General features: G+C 38.5%; 1 protein-coding gene across 2 annotated transcripts in view; it reads left to right on the top strand.

The window, feature by feature from the left end:
* The first annotated feature begins 8953 nt into the window (after nt 1–8953).
* ubr5 (ubiquitin protein ligase E3 component n-recognin 5) overlaps nt 8954–18531 on the top strand; it is a 43586-nt gene continuing 34008 nt past the window's right edge. For both annotated transcript variants that reach the window (XM_084725953.1, XM_084725952.1), the window contains exons 1-5: nt 8954–9194; nt 14824–14868; nt 14996–15077; nt 16150–16226; nt 17791–17910. In XM_084725953.1, coding sequence (XP_084582079.1) covers nt 9133–9194; nt 14824–14868; nt 14996–15077; nt 16150–16226; nt 17791–17910 — 386 coding nt within the window. In that variant the 5' untranslated portion in view covers nt 8954–9132. The remainder of the gene's footprint in view (nt 9195–14823; nt 14869–14995; nt 15078–16149; nt 16227–17790; nt 17911–18531) is intronic.

Raw genomic sequence — 18531 nt, 5'->3', positions numbered from 1 at the left:
TGTATAGTTTAGCTGTAATACAAGAAAAGTAAGCTTCCACTTTGTGTCCATGTTCCAACAGAGCCTCATGAAACTTAAGGGTTAAGGGTTACTACATTGCCTATTTCTTGGGTAAATGTTTTCAGAAATACATTTTACTGGCTGTTTAGCTGTAATATGGCCTTTCAACATTAGCATTTAGAGTTAGCATTAGCATTTAATGATCAATGATCCAAAGCCGACTAAAAGGCTGAGCTGACCAGCAACTTCAGAGATGAAACAATTACTTATCACAACTAGCAACGCCTTTCACATTAAACAAAGTTACTGTCATTGTCCTTATAAGCATATTGATTTGTATTGGTCTAAAGTTATAGTGTGTAAGATCTACAGGGAGTTATTGGCAGAACATTGAAGAAATGGAATTTCTTTCTCTTTCATAAGTATAACATTCATAAATATAAGTAGGCTATAAGCAGTTTTCATTAGTGTTCTGCACCTTAAAAAGTACCTTTAAAAACCTTCCTTCAAAGCAAGTTCCAGTTTTTGATGTTTGCTCAGTTACCAAAAGGTGGAAATTATTAGTAAGACATCAAAAGCCTTGACTGATTGATGGCTAACTTTTATTCCCCTAACTGTACTCCAGGAACTCTGTCTCTGATTGGCTGGTAGGTTATGCTTTGCCATCTCTGGTTAGGTTTGTTATAGGGGATATTTTTCATGGATATGATTACAGGTGTGCCTACACCACAAAAAGTTTGGGTCGCGGGTGTGGGTCCTCTTCCATGGAGTCTGCCATATTGAACAGCCATGCTTCTACAAGACCCCAGAATAGACAAACCAAAGTAGATACAGACTCCATGGAGGGGGAGAATGAGATGAGATGTTTGCAGTCTGCAAGCTCACCACTGAATGCCACTAAATCCAACATATTGGTCCTTTAACTAAAACACGTTATACTTAAATTGTAGAATTGTCTTTTATAGCGTTGTGTAAAACAAAATTAGGAAATTGCAAATGACCAATTAATGTTTGTGGTCCAGCATGGTTGGGTTTTTTATCTGTCTCAATAGGATTATCAAGCTCCTGAAGCAGCAGAGTGAGCAGTCATGGCACAGAAGAACGCAATTTTCATGGGTCCAGCACCATGTTACTGGTCTCCGGCCAATCAGGTTGCCCTGGTTTTATAAGCATGATGCAATGGAGACCCAGATTCTTGGCCGGTGTGAACTAGTTACAATGGCCATGCTCTTCATTTGAGCAGAACTTTACTACATCCTTGTGCTATTGTGCAATCGACAAATGGATTTTATTACAATGAAGTGGCAGAATTGCTCCAGATGTTATAGCATCTTATAACTATATTATCAGCCAATTTTTAAGTGGTTTGAATGGCAAGAGAAACTACAAGGACTATTTGTTCACTTTTGCTGTTACAGAAAAGGATGTTTGTCATTTAGAAGACAGTGGAATAGCTCATTACTTCTCTTTATTCCTCATGTGCATGTAGGCCAGCATAATGCCCTTTAAGCCGTGCAGCAGCATCTGTGGCTGGGTGTTCAGAGCAGAGGGTTTGTGCCTGAAGCCTGGACTGACCCAGTGTTAACAGGCAGAATTACCCCCTTGAGTTGTAAAGATATGCCTCCACAGACGGCACTAAGAGAAGTTATTTTAAAGTCTTACTCTGCAGCTAGTGATCATGTTACCTCACTTATACTCCTGGTTGTGGCCTGACTGACAGGAGCCGGTGCTGCTCCACTGATCTTTGAATGAACGTGGAAGGTGGTCCAGTAAGTTATCAGTGGTGATGGTTTAACTTTGGGCCTCACTTGGTTTTTCCAAGAGGAGAATTCAGTTTCATAATAGCTCAAAAGTTGAATCTATTGTTCCTTTTAGCATATCGAAGGTCTATTTTAATTAAAGTAGTGTTTTCTGCTTGAATTTACTTGTTTTTTAAAACTGTAAACCGACTAACCTCACTCTGATGACAGTGCACTTTCCTGTCTCTGACTCTTTGTACCCATATTTAACAACACCAGAGGTCATTTGATAACCCAGTGCCCGATACCTAAAAATAGTTCTGAGGTTTTGTTTGACTTGACTCTTGAAAAAGGTTTAGCAGGGCATTGGAACTGGCTTCATTAACCTCTGCGCTGAACTGAGTAAACACAGAGAAATAAATCCTTAACATTTGCCTCTGATGGTTACGTGACATGTGGCATTTGTAGCAGAAAGAATAAGATCAAATAAAAATGCAATTTATGTTAGTCGCTAATTTCCAATTTTAGAACAAAGAAAATTCATGTATAATTCCATCAGTAACATGTTGTTTGAGATGTCACTGAAATATAAAAAATATATTGAGTTATGCAGAAAGTGAATAGTATTTAAGGGAAAGCAGGGTACAATAGAATACAGACACATCGCTATTCAATCGCATTATTCTATACAACATAACATTAACACTACTGCTGTTATTCAGGCTAAATATAGCTCTTTTTTGCTCAACCAGACTTCACTGGCAAAATTAGTCATTTTATCTTGCTGAGCATCAAAGTTGCTGGACAACAGCTGTCACACAATCACACAAACTAACTAACCGATCAAGGAAGCGTTAGACAAGCAACTCACGTGTTCTGTGAGGTAAAAGTGACTGATTTCACCTGTGGAATCTGGCTGGTTTGGAGAGAGCGATATTTGGCTTGTATAACGGTGGTTTCTCATCGGAAAAGGCTGTTTTACTGCAAGATAAAGTAGTGAAAATATTCTGAATATTGTGTACACTATTTTAAGTGGATAAAGTATGTTTTACTTCCAACTCATGTCCACAGCAGCACATTGCTTAGCTTTTGTGCTGGTAGTCCTCTCTGCTTCTCCAAACTGGAGGTATGTCGACCGCCATCTACTGTACTGCAGGTATTACACTGACTATCAATAACTACCTCATACAAACCCACTTCAAATCATCCAAACTATCCCTTTAACGTTTAGACAGGGCAATGGTGGCTCAGGACATTTAGGCAAAGGCAATTTGCAGGATGTATGAGTGCTAGTATAGGGCACCAAACTAACTTTTTCACCACATTCCCAAGTCTCACATGAGGGAGCGCTGACATCGTACCACAGCAGCAACACTTGCAAGAAATTTTTTTGCTTTATGGCCTCGTGAGCACTGGCATCAGCTGATGCCGATTATCTCTGTCTTGGTGCAACATACATGACAAACAGTACACATATATATATGATATGTACAATATTTGCACAATAGTGTAAAGGACACAGCACAGTGCAGGGCAGAGCAACAGTGCGAGACAGTAAACAGTATAATTGGTATAAAAATAGTACTGTCTATTAAAGTTGTATGAGGTAAGGTGCAGTAAGCCCAAGGTGACTGAGTGCAACTCAGTAGTAGTCAGTGTAAACTACCAGCGATGACAGCAGGGCTGCAATGGACAAATAGCGAAGTAACAGTGTTATGTAATATGGTATAGCATCATGTATAATATATGGTATAGTGTGAATGGTATGGTATGGTATAATATAATAAGGATGTATGACAGATCAATGAGGAAGCTGACCCAGAGCAGGGAAAATGTTCATGTGTCATGCTTCATTTCACATCGTCTTGACATCCTTCTGTAAGTCAGTTTCACTTCCAGTTGTTGAGGACATTTCCTTAATAGCTTGTTTTAATAAAGAAATATTTGACAAATATATGTCCATATGTACAAATATATGTCCATATGTACAAGTCCAGTGTATCGCAAATACACTGTGTAACAGTGCAGGAGAGGGACACATAAGCTCTGGTTTAGTGTGACTAACTCTGATCTCATTATGGAAGGTAAATCCTGCCACCTGCTGGTGTAAAACGACAAAGGCTTTTATTGGATTAGATTGTAGATTAGACAGATTAGCAACATATCCTTTTGATTTTGACTTCTTAAGACATGTATCAAGTATTCAGCCAATAAAAACTCTTTCTGGATTATCAGTTATTTGAGCAACCGCACGCCATCTTTGATCCATGCTATTTGATGATTTCCCCTGCCCCCCTCCTCTCCTTAATGTCTTCCATATCTAGGTCAGTTCCCCCTCTTCCATCCCGGGCACCAGCCAAGAAATAAGCACTGCTCAAAGTCGATTTTGCTTTTGTCAGATTTACAGAAGGTTAACCTTGAGCCTAAAATTCTCTGCCTCTTGTCTTCTTTTCATTTCTGAGCATGCTTGCTCCACTGCTGCTTAAGTCATTTCCCGGATTTCATAGGGTTTAGATGATGAGGGGATATTACAAAGTTTTCCATGGGAGGGAGCCCAACATGAACAGATTCCCAGTTCTCTTCCCTTTATAGAGCTCAGATCAGAGTTGGTTCAGTTTTAAATATAATTCTAGTGTAATAATAGCAGAGTTAAATTGAGGGTCCCACATGATTTTTTTCCATTCCCTGAGTGATGCTGATAATATGCCAAGTATAATCACACTGATCCCTTAAGATGTAGTGACATAATGTTAAGTCTTGGTTGGTCACAGATTGGTGGTTATTGTATACTCACTTCTTTTAGCAAAAAATATGTTTGCATATGTCATGACATATAGACATATAGACTGGTGGCCTGTGGGCTGAATCCAGCCCTTTAAAGTGACACTTCATGACAAAATCAAAAATACATATTTTTCCCCTTGGAGCTGTTAATCCATTTAGATAGTTTTGGTGTGAGTTGCAGACTTATCGGGATATCAGCCAGAGATGTCTGCCTTCTCTCCAGCATAATGGGACTAAATGGCACGCGGCTTGTGGTCTTTGAAGCACCAAAAAATACATTTGAAAAATTCTAAACCAGTGTCCCTTTTACTCAAGATAATCCACAGTCCTTGTTGTGAGCAGCTTCGTGTCATTTTGTGGTAGAATTTACTGGAACTACTTTCTTTTCTTCTTGAAAGAAAGTAGTTCCTACATGAAACAGCTCACAACAAATTCTGTGGATTATCTTGAGTATCTGGGTCATGTTTTCTGGAAAGAGATATTGTTTTTTTTGGTGCTTTGAACACCACAAGCTGAAAAGGCAGACATCTCTATAGTGGATATCTCCAAAACTCTGCAACTCTACACCAGAACTATCTAGATGGATAAACAGCACTACAGGAAAACAGTATAAATAAATAATTTCTTCAAATGAGAGAGAGGCTAATTAACTCATTCATTGATTATGTCTGTTGTTGGAGGTCCAGTGTGTAAGATTTACAGGGTTTATTGGCACAATAAGGCAGAAATGGATGAAAAAAGAATATAATATTAATAAGTATGTTCCCATTAGTGTACAATCACCTGAAATAAGAATAGTTCGGTTTAAGTTACCTTAGAATGAGCCATTGATATCTATATAGGGAGCACGTCCTCCTCTACAGAGGCCACCATGCTGAACTGCCACGTTTCCACAGCAGCCTTTAACGTACAAACCAAACACTAGCTCTATAACCTTTTGCATTTTTCTTATGTTCTGTGGACACTGTCGTTTCTCCTATACGCTTGGAAGGGGAGGGTGAAGCAAGAGTTTTGCAACCTGCAAGCTCACCATTAGCTGGCGCTAAATCCTATACACCAAATCATTAAGCACAGAGACACTTATTGTATTATAAAGTTTTAATTCCACAGTTTAAGCACAGGGGATTCGGGAGAGGCACGCTGTATGAAAAAATATGTTAAATATAACATTTGTTTATTGAAACAACAAGGTACTTATCTATATTACAATGTTTTTCATGTTGTACATAGTCTTTATTCTCCAATTGTAAAAACAACTAAATTACTAAGCTACTTAGCTACTTAACTACAGGTCAGACAGGAAATATAAAAGTCTGGCCCTTTTTGACTTTAAATATCTTGCAAGATTATTCTGAATGGAACAATATTCTCTTTGATAAGAGAATATTGTTCCATACAAATAATCATAAACAAATAATCTTCTTTGTGATTCAATTTATTCATAAATAAGTAAGTAAATTTAATCATGTACTCTACTTAAGCACAAATCCAAGACACTTGTACTTAACTTTATGCAACTTTCTACTCCATGTCATTTCAGAGGCAAATTTTGTACTTTGTACACACCACATTAGTCCAACAGCTTTAGTAACTTTTCAGATTAAGGTCTTTCATCCCCTTACCGTCCACTGAAAACCATGTATCTCCAAATGAACTGATTTTGAATGTTTGTGATCAATTGAAGGATGAAGTGTTCCAAGTGTGTGGGTTGAGAAAATTCTCTGATTTCTTAAGCTAAATAAACTCTAAAAACTCTCTTGGATCAGCTGGAATGCATTGTTGCTGAAACAGCACTGTTTTTCTCATGAAAAGTTGACTTTTTAGAGATTGTTCTCACAGGACAGAAATGCTACAAACATATGTTTTATAGAATATGGTGCACTGCTGGAGATTAAACTAGCCAGCAGCATATAAATTAGTTAAGATGAGCTCAATCATAAACATCTACAGCAGTAAAATACAACATACACATTAATGCTGCAGTAATATCAATCCACAAACATCAGACATAATAGTAAAACACTCACAGGGACCATTTTACTGCACAGTGAAAACTTTTACTTTCCATATGTTTAAGGTCCAGTGTGTAAGATTTAGTGGAATCTAATGCCAGAATGTGGAAGAAATTGAATATAATATTTTATGTTTTCATTAATGTTAAATCACCCGAAAATAATAACTGATGTATGTTCATTACCTTAGAATGAGACTTTTATATCTACAGAGGCTTCGGGTCCTTTTTCATGGAGGTCACCATGTTGAATCCCCACGCTCAGGAACCCAGGATGGACAAACTATTGACATACATAAAAGTGAAACTGAAGCCAAATATTCCTGACGCGAGCGCTGCCATCTTGCTCTGATGACATCATTTGGAGCCAGAGTCTGCACAGCAGTGATCAAGGTTGGAGCCGGGCTTTCAAGTTCCCTTTTTATGTCTAATTAAAACCAAAGTGATCAGAAAAAATAACACTTGAACAAACATCAGCATGATAAGAAGTACCTAAAATGACTGAACACATTGTTTTAGTTTGGCCCATGTCCCACATCAGGATTTTATGACCTGTGCTGCAGCCAGCCACCAGGGGGAGATCAAGATGCTTTGGCTTCACTTTTATATATACAGTCTACGGGACAAACCAAACATTGGCTCTGGATAGGGTCTTTTTTCATTTTTCGCAGCCACCATAGGTTTTTCAATTGGCATATATACATAGATGCTAGTTTGACCTTTGGATCATACATCAGTGTTGCCACCATAATGAAAAGGTCAGGACTCACTGGTAAACAAATGCATGTAGACAGGGGAAGCTGTGTTTTTTCTGAATAAAAAGCACTATAACTGATTTCAATTAGTCATGTGGAATTTAAAGGTTAATGATATATGTGGAGTAAGTTTACATGCATTTGTTTACAGGTCAATCTTGATCTTTTTGGCCAAAGGCCAATATGGGTGAGGCAAGCAGTATTCAGTTGGTCACAAGCTACAACCTCACTGGATGCCACCAACTCCTATACACTGCTCCTTTATGTACATCTTGCTTATAGTACTTTTACTTAAAGGAGCATTCACATGTCCAAAAATGAATACTGCAGTCCAAATAGTGAGTTGGAGCCACAGACTGCATATTAAATAGGTTGAAATCCTATTGAACATACAGTCTATGGATGAAACAAGTTGCCCCCCTCCCCCCTCCCCCCTCTTCCCCAGACTCGAGGACGCTCAGGCAGACTGCAGGCAGACTGCAGGAGTGCAAGACAAGCACAACATTGTAATTTGACGATAACAAGCGAGGACAAGTTAGTTATTGTTAGTTGATCAGCTATTTATAATGTCACTGCAGGCAGACTGCAGGAGTGCAAGACAAGCACAACATTGTAATTTGACGATAACAAGCGAGGACAAGTTAGTTATTGTTAGTTGATCAGCTATTTATAATGTCATTTATTGGTAAATGTGAAGTTAAGTCTGTAATTCTGAAAACAAAAGCCCACTGCCCTGAAAATACACACTCTGTAGATGGAGTTCAGTGACTGCCTATCTCACTGCCTGGCAGATTCTATTAACTGTTACAAACATCTACTCCTTCTAAAACATTATTAATGATTTCTTACAACTCATTAACAGACATTTACTCATTCAGCAAACATTCAGCATTAATTTGAACTCTAATTAATGTGAAAAGGACACACAAATACCATTAATCCGGCCCAGAATAGACATTTCAAAGGAAGACACTGCGGCTGCAGGGTTGATGTCAGAGAAGCGAGTATGTCAACTTAACATGTTTCCTTGATGTCTGATAGCATATCATGATCATTTTATGATTGATATATTACAGATTTATCCTTTAAGTGAGGTTTTGAATGTAGGACTTTTATTTGTAGGCCTACTGAAGTATTTTCAGTGTGGTCTTACTACTACATTTAATTAATACTTGTTCCACCACTGCTAACAAAGATGCACATAACAATACTATAATTGGTACATTTTATTTCAAGTTTTGACTGGTAAAATAGGCATATTGGAGTTATCTACTGTGCTAGCTAATTTGTAACACAAAAGACAGATTATTTGTAGTTTTTCTTCAGTCTTTAGACTCCTGAATGATCAATCAGACATTGGAAATCCTATTGTCTTATCTTTCTGTATTGTACTGCAGCCTTTTTGCATTGTCTTAGGTAACCTATCTTAACCCTTTCTTTGGCCTTTGTAGTACAGTAACAAACCTGCGAATGACTGCAGGTGCTTGAAAATGCCACTAAACAAAGATGCATCGCTGAGAACAAAGACTTTGGAGTGTGAAAGTGTAGTATTTTGGATTTCAGTCTCCTTGCCTTTCTTCTTGAGGCCAATCCCGTCCAATTGAACACATTTCCTGTTTGTGCTCGGGGTCCAACCAGCGGAGCGCGTGCATGTGCACTAATCAACACACAGAGAAGAAGCTTGCTAGAGTTAAGATGGCGGCATGTGGGTGAGGAGGCTGGGATCTAAACTCGAGGTTTTTCGCCATTAAACGATTCCTATGAATCCACATACATACAGTAATCGAAAGAATAACAGTTTCCACATCTTTCACACGCCTGTGTGTGATTTTGGATTGGCCCCATGACATCTATACACTTCGTGGTTCACCCGTTGCCCGGGACCGAGGATCAGCTCAATGACAGGTATTTTGTTGCGGCCCGGGGAAAAGAGGAATTTAAATCAATACATGTTTGCGGAGGACGGTATATATTATAAGAGGCTGTATTTGCGAACGCTGTTGACATTGTCATACGTATGTATTCGGGTTTTAATAATTTAAATGACCCCCCAGGGTTGAAACAAGGCCCGGCATCTTGTACAATCCTCGTTAGCCTATTGCTACCTAAACAGTGCTAACACAGATGCTAGCTAGCCCGTTAACTGGCTACCGCACGGAGAGCTAACTAACGTTAGCAGGCTGTTTCCTCGGTGCTCTGGAAGGATTGGCTCACAGTCAAAGTTGAGATAGACAATGCGGGTTGGGGGATGGGGAAAAGAGAGGGAAATAAAGGTCGTAAAACGCAACGCTGTCGAAAATATAGGAGTTTTCGTCCATAAATTCCATATTGACTCTTTTGACATATGTCAGTGTTTGTTTTGTGGGCGTCTGGTTGATTATCATGATCAATGAAGCAGCTAACGTCAACTATCTGAAAGCTAGCTGCTAATGCTAGCAAGCGAAATCGCTACCACGCTCTTGACAAAGCCAAATATTTGTGTTTCGACGTCTTTTGTCTAGGGCTGTTTTTGAAAGTTCAGTGACACAATTTGCTTGCTAACATTGCCGGAAATGAGCACATAATTTGTCTGGTTATAACATTGCGCACTGAGACAAATATCTAAAATATGCAGTGAAACACAGTTAGCATCATTGCATACACATTAATCCTGTTATCTACTTTAATAAGGGGACGGTTCAGGGCTTATAAAATGTGTAGGAAAGATGCTGGATTCTTCAGTGTTAACATGATCATATATTGTATTTATTTTCACTGTTCACCCAGAGACCAAATGGCCACAGCTAGGCTTGGGGGTATCAAGGTATTATGGTATACCATGGTATTTAGAAATCTCAAAGCTATGGTTTTCAGTACATTCATTCATTGCAAATAAAATTATCTGAAACATAGAAGTTGCTGAACTGCTGTTTTATTGTTGGAAAATAAAAATCTAAATGAAATAGATGCAATAAAAATGACCTCATTATAATAGGGAACTTAGCCAATTATTTGGTAGGGTTAGGTAGAAAAGAAATAATTGGTTGGTCATTTTTGGTCTGTAGCTGGGGTCTCTTAGCTAAGAATTAAATATGACTAGATGTGGAATCAATAAAAGATTGCCACATATAATTTTTTTTTTTTGAGATTATGTCTTACAACTACAGAAGCATTTTATTATTCACACGAAACATCTGTAAATCATCTCCATTCAGCCAAATGAAGTCCTGTTATCCATGGCAACAAGTGTCATTGTGTCCTTTAGCAAGAATCAGTGGAATTAGTGCACTTGTTTCCTACATATTTTTAAAAATTTTAATAAGTTACACCCATCAAGACTTGTCTAAAAAGGTTATTTGACTTGTAAGCACAATGCATTGAGCTGGACAATGTCATATGTCTATAATAACTTGTGTCACCAGCTTTTAACAGTTTGTTTTTTCCTATAAATACAGTGATATACTTTAGTGAAATGTCAGGAAGGCATGAAAAAAGAGATATCGCCCAAGCCTAGCCCCACACATACACAGTTAATTCAGTTGCACACAATATCATTAGCAGTGACATGCTGCTGATATGCATCACACTGTCGTCAATGGGGTTTCTTCAGGAAATCTCCAACTTGAAGAGATCGTTAGCCAGAAGTGGTTGTAATAGAGGTCCAGGACATTTGGTGTGACCTGTATTTTAGCAGAACATGTGATTTATGATAAACCTATTTATATCATCCATTGAGATTGAACTGATTAATGAGCTGTTCTACTTAAACACAAAGAGGTTGAGAAGTGTTTTTAGAATGACCTTGAGATTAGGAACTGGATATAGGCTCAGAGTTTTTGAACGCCTTTTTCAGGTTAGTGTACATCAAATTCCGGGGAGGGGGTCAGCTTTAATCTGACTGACAGGAAAGCTGAGTTTTCTTTGTTGGTTAGGCTTCTTATAGAAAAAGCCACGCAAACATCTTGGTGGTATGGACCATCAGTTCCTTAAAGAGGTCATGGCTGTTTCATCCCCAGGCATGCATGCCATTGCATGCTACAGTCACCATGTGCTGCTGGGAGGCCCCCTCCTCTCTCTTCCCCATGAAGGAACTTGCAGTTGTCAAAGCAGATAAGTGCGTCTATCTGAAATAAAAAGGCTTGGTCCAGCTTGGCTCATTAGAAGTGCTTGCCTGGCATGAACATCCGGTCAGATTTCCTCAACCAAATGCCAGTGGTTTGTTTGACCTAACTGAGGTCTGCCTAGAAACATTAGTTTAGCACAGTGCAAATAGAATTCCCCTGTAGTGAGATGGATGGTTAATGTTTTTGCTATGCTTTAGTGACACTGTTTTAAATGACTCATTTAGGCAAGTAGACTTTGCGTCTGTGCTAGAGTGGTGCCATTTGTTTGACTGGTAGGTTAGTGAATGACTGACCTGGCTGCTTTGTGAGTCACTTTCTCTTACCTTCCTGTAGTGTTTGGATTGATGCATGGGCATTTAATGTGCTTCTGGATTGTGAGGAGATTTCTACTTTTTCTATTTGTGTGCCAGTTATTTACACTTACTCCTGAGTTTTCTGGCATCACATAAGAATATGATTGCTTTCCAAACCAAAATGCCAATTGGCATTTGTTTATGTCCTTTCTTGTTATTTTGAGCTAGGTCATTTGTCACATGTGCCAAGGGCTGGGAATTGTGTCGGGCTGCACAATTAATCACAATATTATACAAATTGCTCTATGGCCAAGTGAATATCCAAAATACAGAACTAGAACCAAATCATGATTATTAATTTTTTTAAAGGAAAAATTAATGGGAAAACAGCATTATAATGAAGTACTGTGGTGCTGCAAAGGTGTACTGGCCTAATAATCTTGTTCTCCAGATCAACAGAAACTTTTGTTTGGAATAGACCCCAGTAACATGATTTTAGTAGTTTTTCCTTAGTAAAAATGCCAATAGCAATGCCAAAATAATAAGTCCCATTAATCTTATTTCCTATCGCAATTTTGGTTAAAAATAATTGCAGAATGACTTTTTTTTACCATATTGTGCAGCCCTTGTATTATTTTAAAAATTACAATAGCATTACCCTTAAAATGATACAGATATCACCCATCATGTGAATGGACGCGTTCCTGAAATAATCCTTACACAATTCACCTATTTATTTTTTTTATCAGATACCACAGGCGTGTCCATACTTTTGGACATTTTGGTGGCATCTTGTCATGCTGAACTGCCAACTCAATCAAATACACTGTGCCTGACTTCACCACACTGCTGACTGTATGGCTTGCAGTGATTGGCTTCAAGCAAAAACATATAAATATAATGGTTGTTTTTTTTTCCTAGAGCTGGGTACAAAATTAATGCAGGTATCATTTTACTGTAGAAGTTTTGATACTACTCTGTACAGGGTTATATACATAGATAGCTTAAAGATGTCGAGTAACAATACCTAGCCTTGTATGTGCCTCAGTACTTGTATAGCTGTGTGTAATGACCACGTGTGAGAGAACAGTTTTCTCTATATTCAAGATGACAGCACAGGCTGAAGTGGGAGGCGTTGACAGTTGATGTATGTTTCTTGACAAGACAGAAGACAAATATGTGGATACAATGCATCTCAGACCACATATGTGGTTAAGAATAATCAGATAACAGCAGTCTCTTGAGAATGTCAGGTGTCGATGGGTTACATGGCATAATAAACCAACAGTTGTCCTAAATGAGATTGTCCAAAATGTTTTTCTTCAGGAAGAAAATGTTTAATGACCATCTTCATTGTTTGCTCCCTAGATTTCCAATAAACTGCCATAGCAAAGGCAGTTAAAAACCAAGACTGATTGCCTGTAAAAGTGATGGAGCAGATTGTATTTGAAGTTCACAGCAATTCTTCAATGTACAGATCTTGTTACATATTAATTAGTATTTCAGACATTGTTAGACTGGAGTGGCAGGCTTGACACTTGACAGGAATGAGATGGGAGAAGATACTTTGTGTAGCAGGTAGGGCTGGGAAATATATTGTTATATAGCTTTCATAATATCAGACTAGATCATCTACTTTACATCGTAATTTGGCAGAAGTATTTCTCTTCCTGGTTTTAAGGGCTGCATCCCAGTAAAGTGATCTAATTTTCTGAACTCACTTGGCTGTTGTAGCTGTTCTATTATTTGGCTTTACCCTCTTAGTCATTATGTCCACATTGCTCATGATTATTTATCAGAAAGCTCATTATATTAATGTTTTGTGAAAGCCAAAACGTAACAAAAAGTGATATTTGATAGGGTTTCGGCTTTTAATACTGACTAAAATGCAGGTATCGGTCTTGGCAAATATGCAAGTTTATGCACCAATCTGATACCTTAGAATTTATGAACCCTGAATCAGGACCCTGCGACTTTCCAGCAGTGTCATTAATGCATTTTTGCCCCAGGATGGTGAAGACACAAAGGGTTTTTTCCTGCTAGCTGATTGGTAGTCAACATTGCCCAAGCAAAGTTCGTGCATCAGTATTGGGAAGGAAAAAATGGTATCAGAACAGCTGTAACATTCGATTTTGTCCATATTGCCAAGTCGTAGTAGGGGTTTCAGAAGTGAAAGTCCTACTCATTTTTTCTGCTAGACAACGTTAAGTGGTCATTGGCAGACAGACTACATCAATGGCATGGATGGGCATGAAACAGTCTGGGTTGATTCCATCAGTACAAAAATGAGACACTGTCCTAGAAAAACAAAAGAAACAACAATTGGTTGATTGATAAAATGGCAAGGAACATTGTAGTGAGAAACATCCAGTGGCTGAGCATAACATTTTGTTATTGTGAAGATCTTTGTATAACTCTGGAGTGTTTGTTATCCACTTCTGAATTCTGGATTATTTTTGGATCACTGCAGCAACTTGATTCTTCATGCAATGTGTTTTCAACGTGCTATAATTCTGATTCACCTCACTGACTGGTGTTTTCTCCTTAGCATTTACCACTGAGGCTCATGGTCATTGCAATTTGCTCAAGTTGTTTGAAACACCAAACTGATTCAGAAAATTGAAAGTGTTATCACTGATGGCCATTATCATCATCATCATCATCATCACCACACACTCAGAGCTGTGACCTGTACTCTGAAATCCTGACACAGATGTTAGTTGACATGTTCAGCATCAGCAGCAAGCAAGCAACTATGTGTCACAACTGATATTACAAGCAAAACAATCCAAACTTGTATATCATTGTCATCTTGTCACCAATTCATGTCAACAATAGCATCATTAATGCTCAGTATAGATTTGTTCACAGTAAGGTGGGGCAGATGCTCTGCTCCTGATTTGCCTCATATTAGTCTGACAATTGTTTTTCAGTATGTGTATGAGTGAAACATGCTAAATGTCCTGGGATTATATTCTTTTATTAGATGACTTTAAAAGATGCTAATGAGATAAAGCCATTTGAAATTCACCTAAATTGGCTGTGTTTGGGACTGATGTGTAATCAGTGGTTCATGTTTTAATGTTGATCTCTAAACAGGTTTTACATGTATTAATGTAGTCTTTATGTTTTTGTCAGGCTCCGTGAAGTCTCAGAAAAACTCAACAAATACAGCTATAACAGGTGAGTCTGTGTCAACATTTTAACTGTTGTGTGTTTTGCTTAATTTAATCAATTGCTTGAAACTCGTGTTTCGTATCCAGTATATTGGCTCATTTGATTTGTACTTTTTTTTTCTTTTCCAATGCAGTCATCCACACCTTAGTCTGCTGGAGCAGGCCACCCTAAAACAGTGTGTCGTCGGTCCAAACCATGCCGGATTTCTCCTTGAGGTAATGTTGTAACACACTACACTATCTGCATTAATCAAATACTCTGGGATCTGCAATGTATGTTTACCATTTGTTGCCCACCAAAAACAGTTCACAATAATGGAGGACCATTATCAGATGATCTCTGACTGTACTATAAAACACTACTGATTTTTCCTCTGTTTTACTTTCTAGTTGTGCAGACACTGTGGACTGGATTTAATAGATTGGTTTTGTTGTTTATGTACAGGTCACCACCCCAATTAGGATAACCCAATTTGAGCAGGGCTTTAGACACACTGAAGAGCCATGTAGTAATTGACCTTAGGTTGTTTATTTGAGCTTTGATGGAAATGTCAGCAAACTGGTCATGCAGGAGGAAGTGTGTTCAGGAGGCGTGTGGAGCGGGGCTGCACAGTTAATCAAAATATTAACAAAATCGCAGTGTGACCAAGTGCAAAATTTTTCAATTGCAGAAGCTGCAGATTTTTTCCAAAGATAGAATGTGTGACAAAACAGCATTATGATGAAGTATGTAGAGCTGTAGAGAGGCCCTGAGCTACAGATCTTATTCTCCAGATGTAAGAAATGTTTGTTCAGTGCAGACCCCAGCAAATGTCACATCATCATGATGTTAATTTTTTTTTTCAGGGAATATGGAAATTGTGACTCAAAAAGATAATTCCCAGTAATTGTTAATCATATGGCAATGACACTGTTTGTCAAAATGATTGTAGCATGATTTTTTTTAAAAACCATATTGTAAAGCCGTAGCACAGAGTCATTTGTTGCTTTTCTTTGCATTACATTTGTGCATTCACTGACATCACATAGGGTATTGTGTTAATCTTAATGTGTAATTTAATGACCCGGGGTTTGATGGGGTTAAAACAAAAATGAAATCTTCAGTCATGCAGCAATAATTTGCATATAGACTCAGGTATAAAGGCAAAAGGTTGCTGACTGTTGACTTTGTGATGTGGGTAACAATGTCAATTCCTAATTTGCTAAATTTCGTTCAGTGTTAGAAATTTTCTGTCTTTAGGAGTTTTGTGAAACGTGGCACTAAAATCCATGAATGCATCTCTTTTAGGATGGACGCGTGTGTAGAATCAGCTTTGCTGTGCAGCCTGATCGCCTGGAGCTCAGCAAACCGGATGGCAGCGATGGGTGAGAGACCTCTTTATGATGGGATCTGTCCCGGAAACTGTTTTAGCTTTGGCACTGATTTGGAAAGCAGATTGCTTGTGGAGATGTCTAGCACAAGATGCACTGAGCATGCTCAGGCTTACTGATGGTGGTTGCTGTGATTTGAATTCGGCACATGTGCCCTTTTTGGCTGCGTATGAAGCATTTGGACATGGTTTCACTTCTAGAATAATACTCTGGCTCTTTGCTACAAAGATTTCCATCTATCAGGAGTGAAACATATCTTAGTACATCACAGGTTAGGGCTATTCCAAAAAAGTCAGCTGCTGGACTGGCGGATGCTTTGCTGTTGTGCTTCAGATTATGATATGTATTCAGTGATTCTTAGAGTTGCTTTTCAGAGAGTCCCCTCCCCCCAGGGTTATGTGTATTCCAGGAACTTATTTGTTTTGCCAATACAAAAACTACTTCTGCCTTTATTCTAATCTTGACACTGAATAACTGACAGCAAAACGGTCTCAAAATTGCTTGTGTAACTTTCTGAAAGCCAGTCGCCTTTATGGCTGTGCAAGTGCGTGCTACTTAATAAAAACACTTTTTTTACTAGCTGCCCTGTTTCGTGTTGGCTGTGAGCATGTATTTTTGGTGAATGTCTCATTGATAGTTGTCGATACCCTGCCAGCAGAACAACATCCAACAGTGATTTCAGAGCTTTCAAGGCCCCTCGAGCTGCTAAATATGCATGTGAATCAGGCTGTTAAAGGCTGAGGAGCTCCCCCTCTCCAACTTTTCTGCAGAACACATGTTTTGTTCCCTGCTGCAGGATGTGCAAAAGAAGATGAGATGGTTTCAAATTTTAATAGCTTTTCAGTCAGCACCATTGTGGGTTGCTGAGAAAGCCTACAGAAAACAGTATGGCAGGTTGTCTTATGCAGGTTTGTCAGTTTAATGATGATGGCCTAATATCATCTGTGATTTTAGATTGCAACATGGATTGTGTCAGCTTTTTGACTGTTGTGAATTTGCTGTTTCTGTATTGTATTTGAATAATTTGAATCCCTGTTTCTGTGTTCCTTTGCCCTTCGTTATAGTATGGTACTTTATGTGATTGTATTATTTTGTTGGAAAGTATTAACTTCAGTTTCTGTAGTCTCTGTTATATGAAACATTGGCAAAATAGTCAGAATGTCACAACACCATTTATACAAACTGTCTACTTAAAACACATCTGTTAAGAAAACTACTTTTAGTTAAAATTAGAAGGAATTCCTTTATGAGAAATCCTGAAATAGGAGAAAGCAGTCGCAGCCCCAAAACCCCAAGAACCTTTATAAAAAGGAAAGTCTTGAAGGAGGAACGAGTTGCAGCCAATTCTGATTCCCAAGGGTGTTGCCATGCTAGTCTCCAAAATACCCCCCTCCCATTTCACAGTATAATATTAATAGAAAATAATCCTGAACCAACAGGTATAATTTAAGAAATACCTGGGGTGAATTTAGTTTCTGTTAACCCAGGTAATAAAAACAGTGTGTCCTGTGTGGGACTTTTGTAGGTTTGTAACTGATCTCCCATCTTTTGTTTCCAGTTCAAAGTTGAGCAGTGGTTCAGGGACAGGAAGGAGCTCCAGGCCAGGCAGGACTAGTGATCCGCCCTGGTTCCTGTCTGGCTCTGACACACTTGGCAGACTGGCAGGCAACACCCTTGGGTAAGTTCTGGCAGGGTTGACAGAGACAAAACGGTCCTGTGAAAAGCTCAGTGTGTTTAGAGCATGGCACTGACGCTGCTGCAACGGGGTAGGGGTGTATTGTTCCTCACAGGGGTTCTTCATTCTGAAAGAGAACTTTAGGATGCTGTAATGGTTAAATGTGTCCATCAAACGACATGCATCAAAAAGCTTGGCTATATTCATTGACTTGGCTAAATTTGTGCAGTCTTTTCTTAGTGCTTTTGTTATTGTTGACCACAGGAGAACCAGTTTCCTCCTCATAATATAATTGCTGTGTGTCCTGATATTGTGGTTGTGCAGAATTGAATAGTAGAGCTGCATTAATTAGTTGATTAATTTATTAGTTGTCAACTGTTATTAATTGGCAACTACTTTGATAATCGTTTTGAGCCATTTTTTAAGAAAAAAATGTCCAAATTTCCTGATTTCAGCTTTTCAAATTTGAATATTTTCTGGTTTTTTTGATTTTCTTTGATGTTAGACTGAATGTCCTTGTGTTCTGGGAAAAAACAAGATTTTGAAGACTTCACCTTGGGCTCTGGGGAAACAGTGATCTTGCATTTTTCTTTGTTTACTGTCATTTTATGGACCAAACTGAAT

This window comes from Lutjanus erythropterus, chromosome 9 (genome assembly GCF_056507025.1).
Source record: "Lutjanus erythropterus isolate fLutEry1 chromosome 9, fLutEry1.hap2, whole genome shotgun sequence".
Lineage (NCBI taxonomy): Eukaryota > Metazoa > Chordata > Actinopteri > Lutjaniformes > Lutjanidae > Lutjanus > Lutjanus erythropterus.
This window is presented reverse-complemented; position numbering and strand designations above follow the sequence as displayed.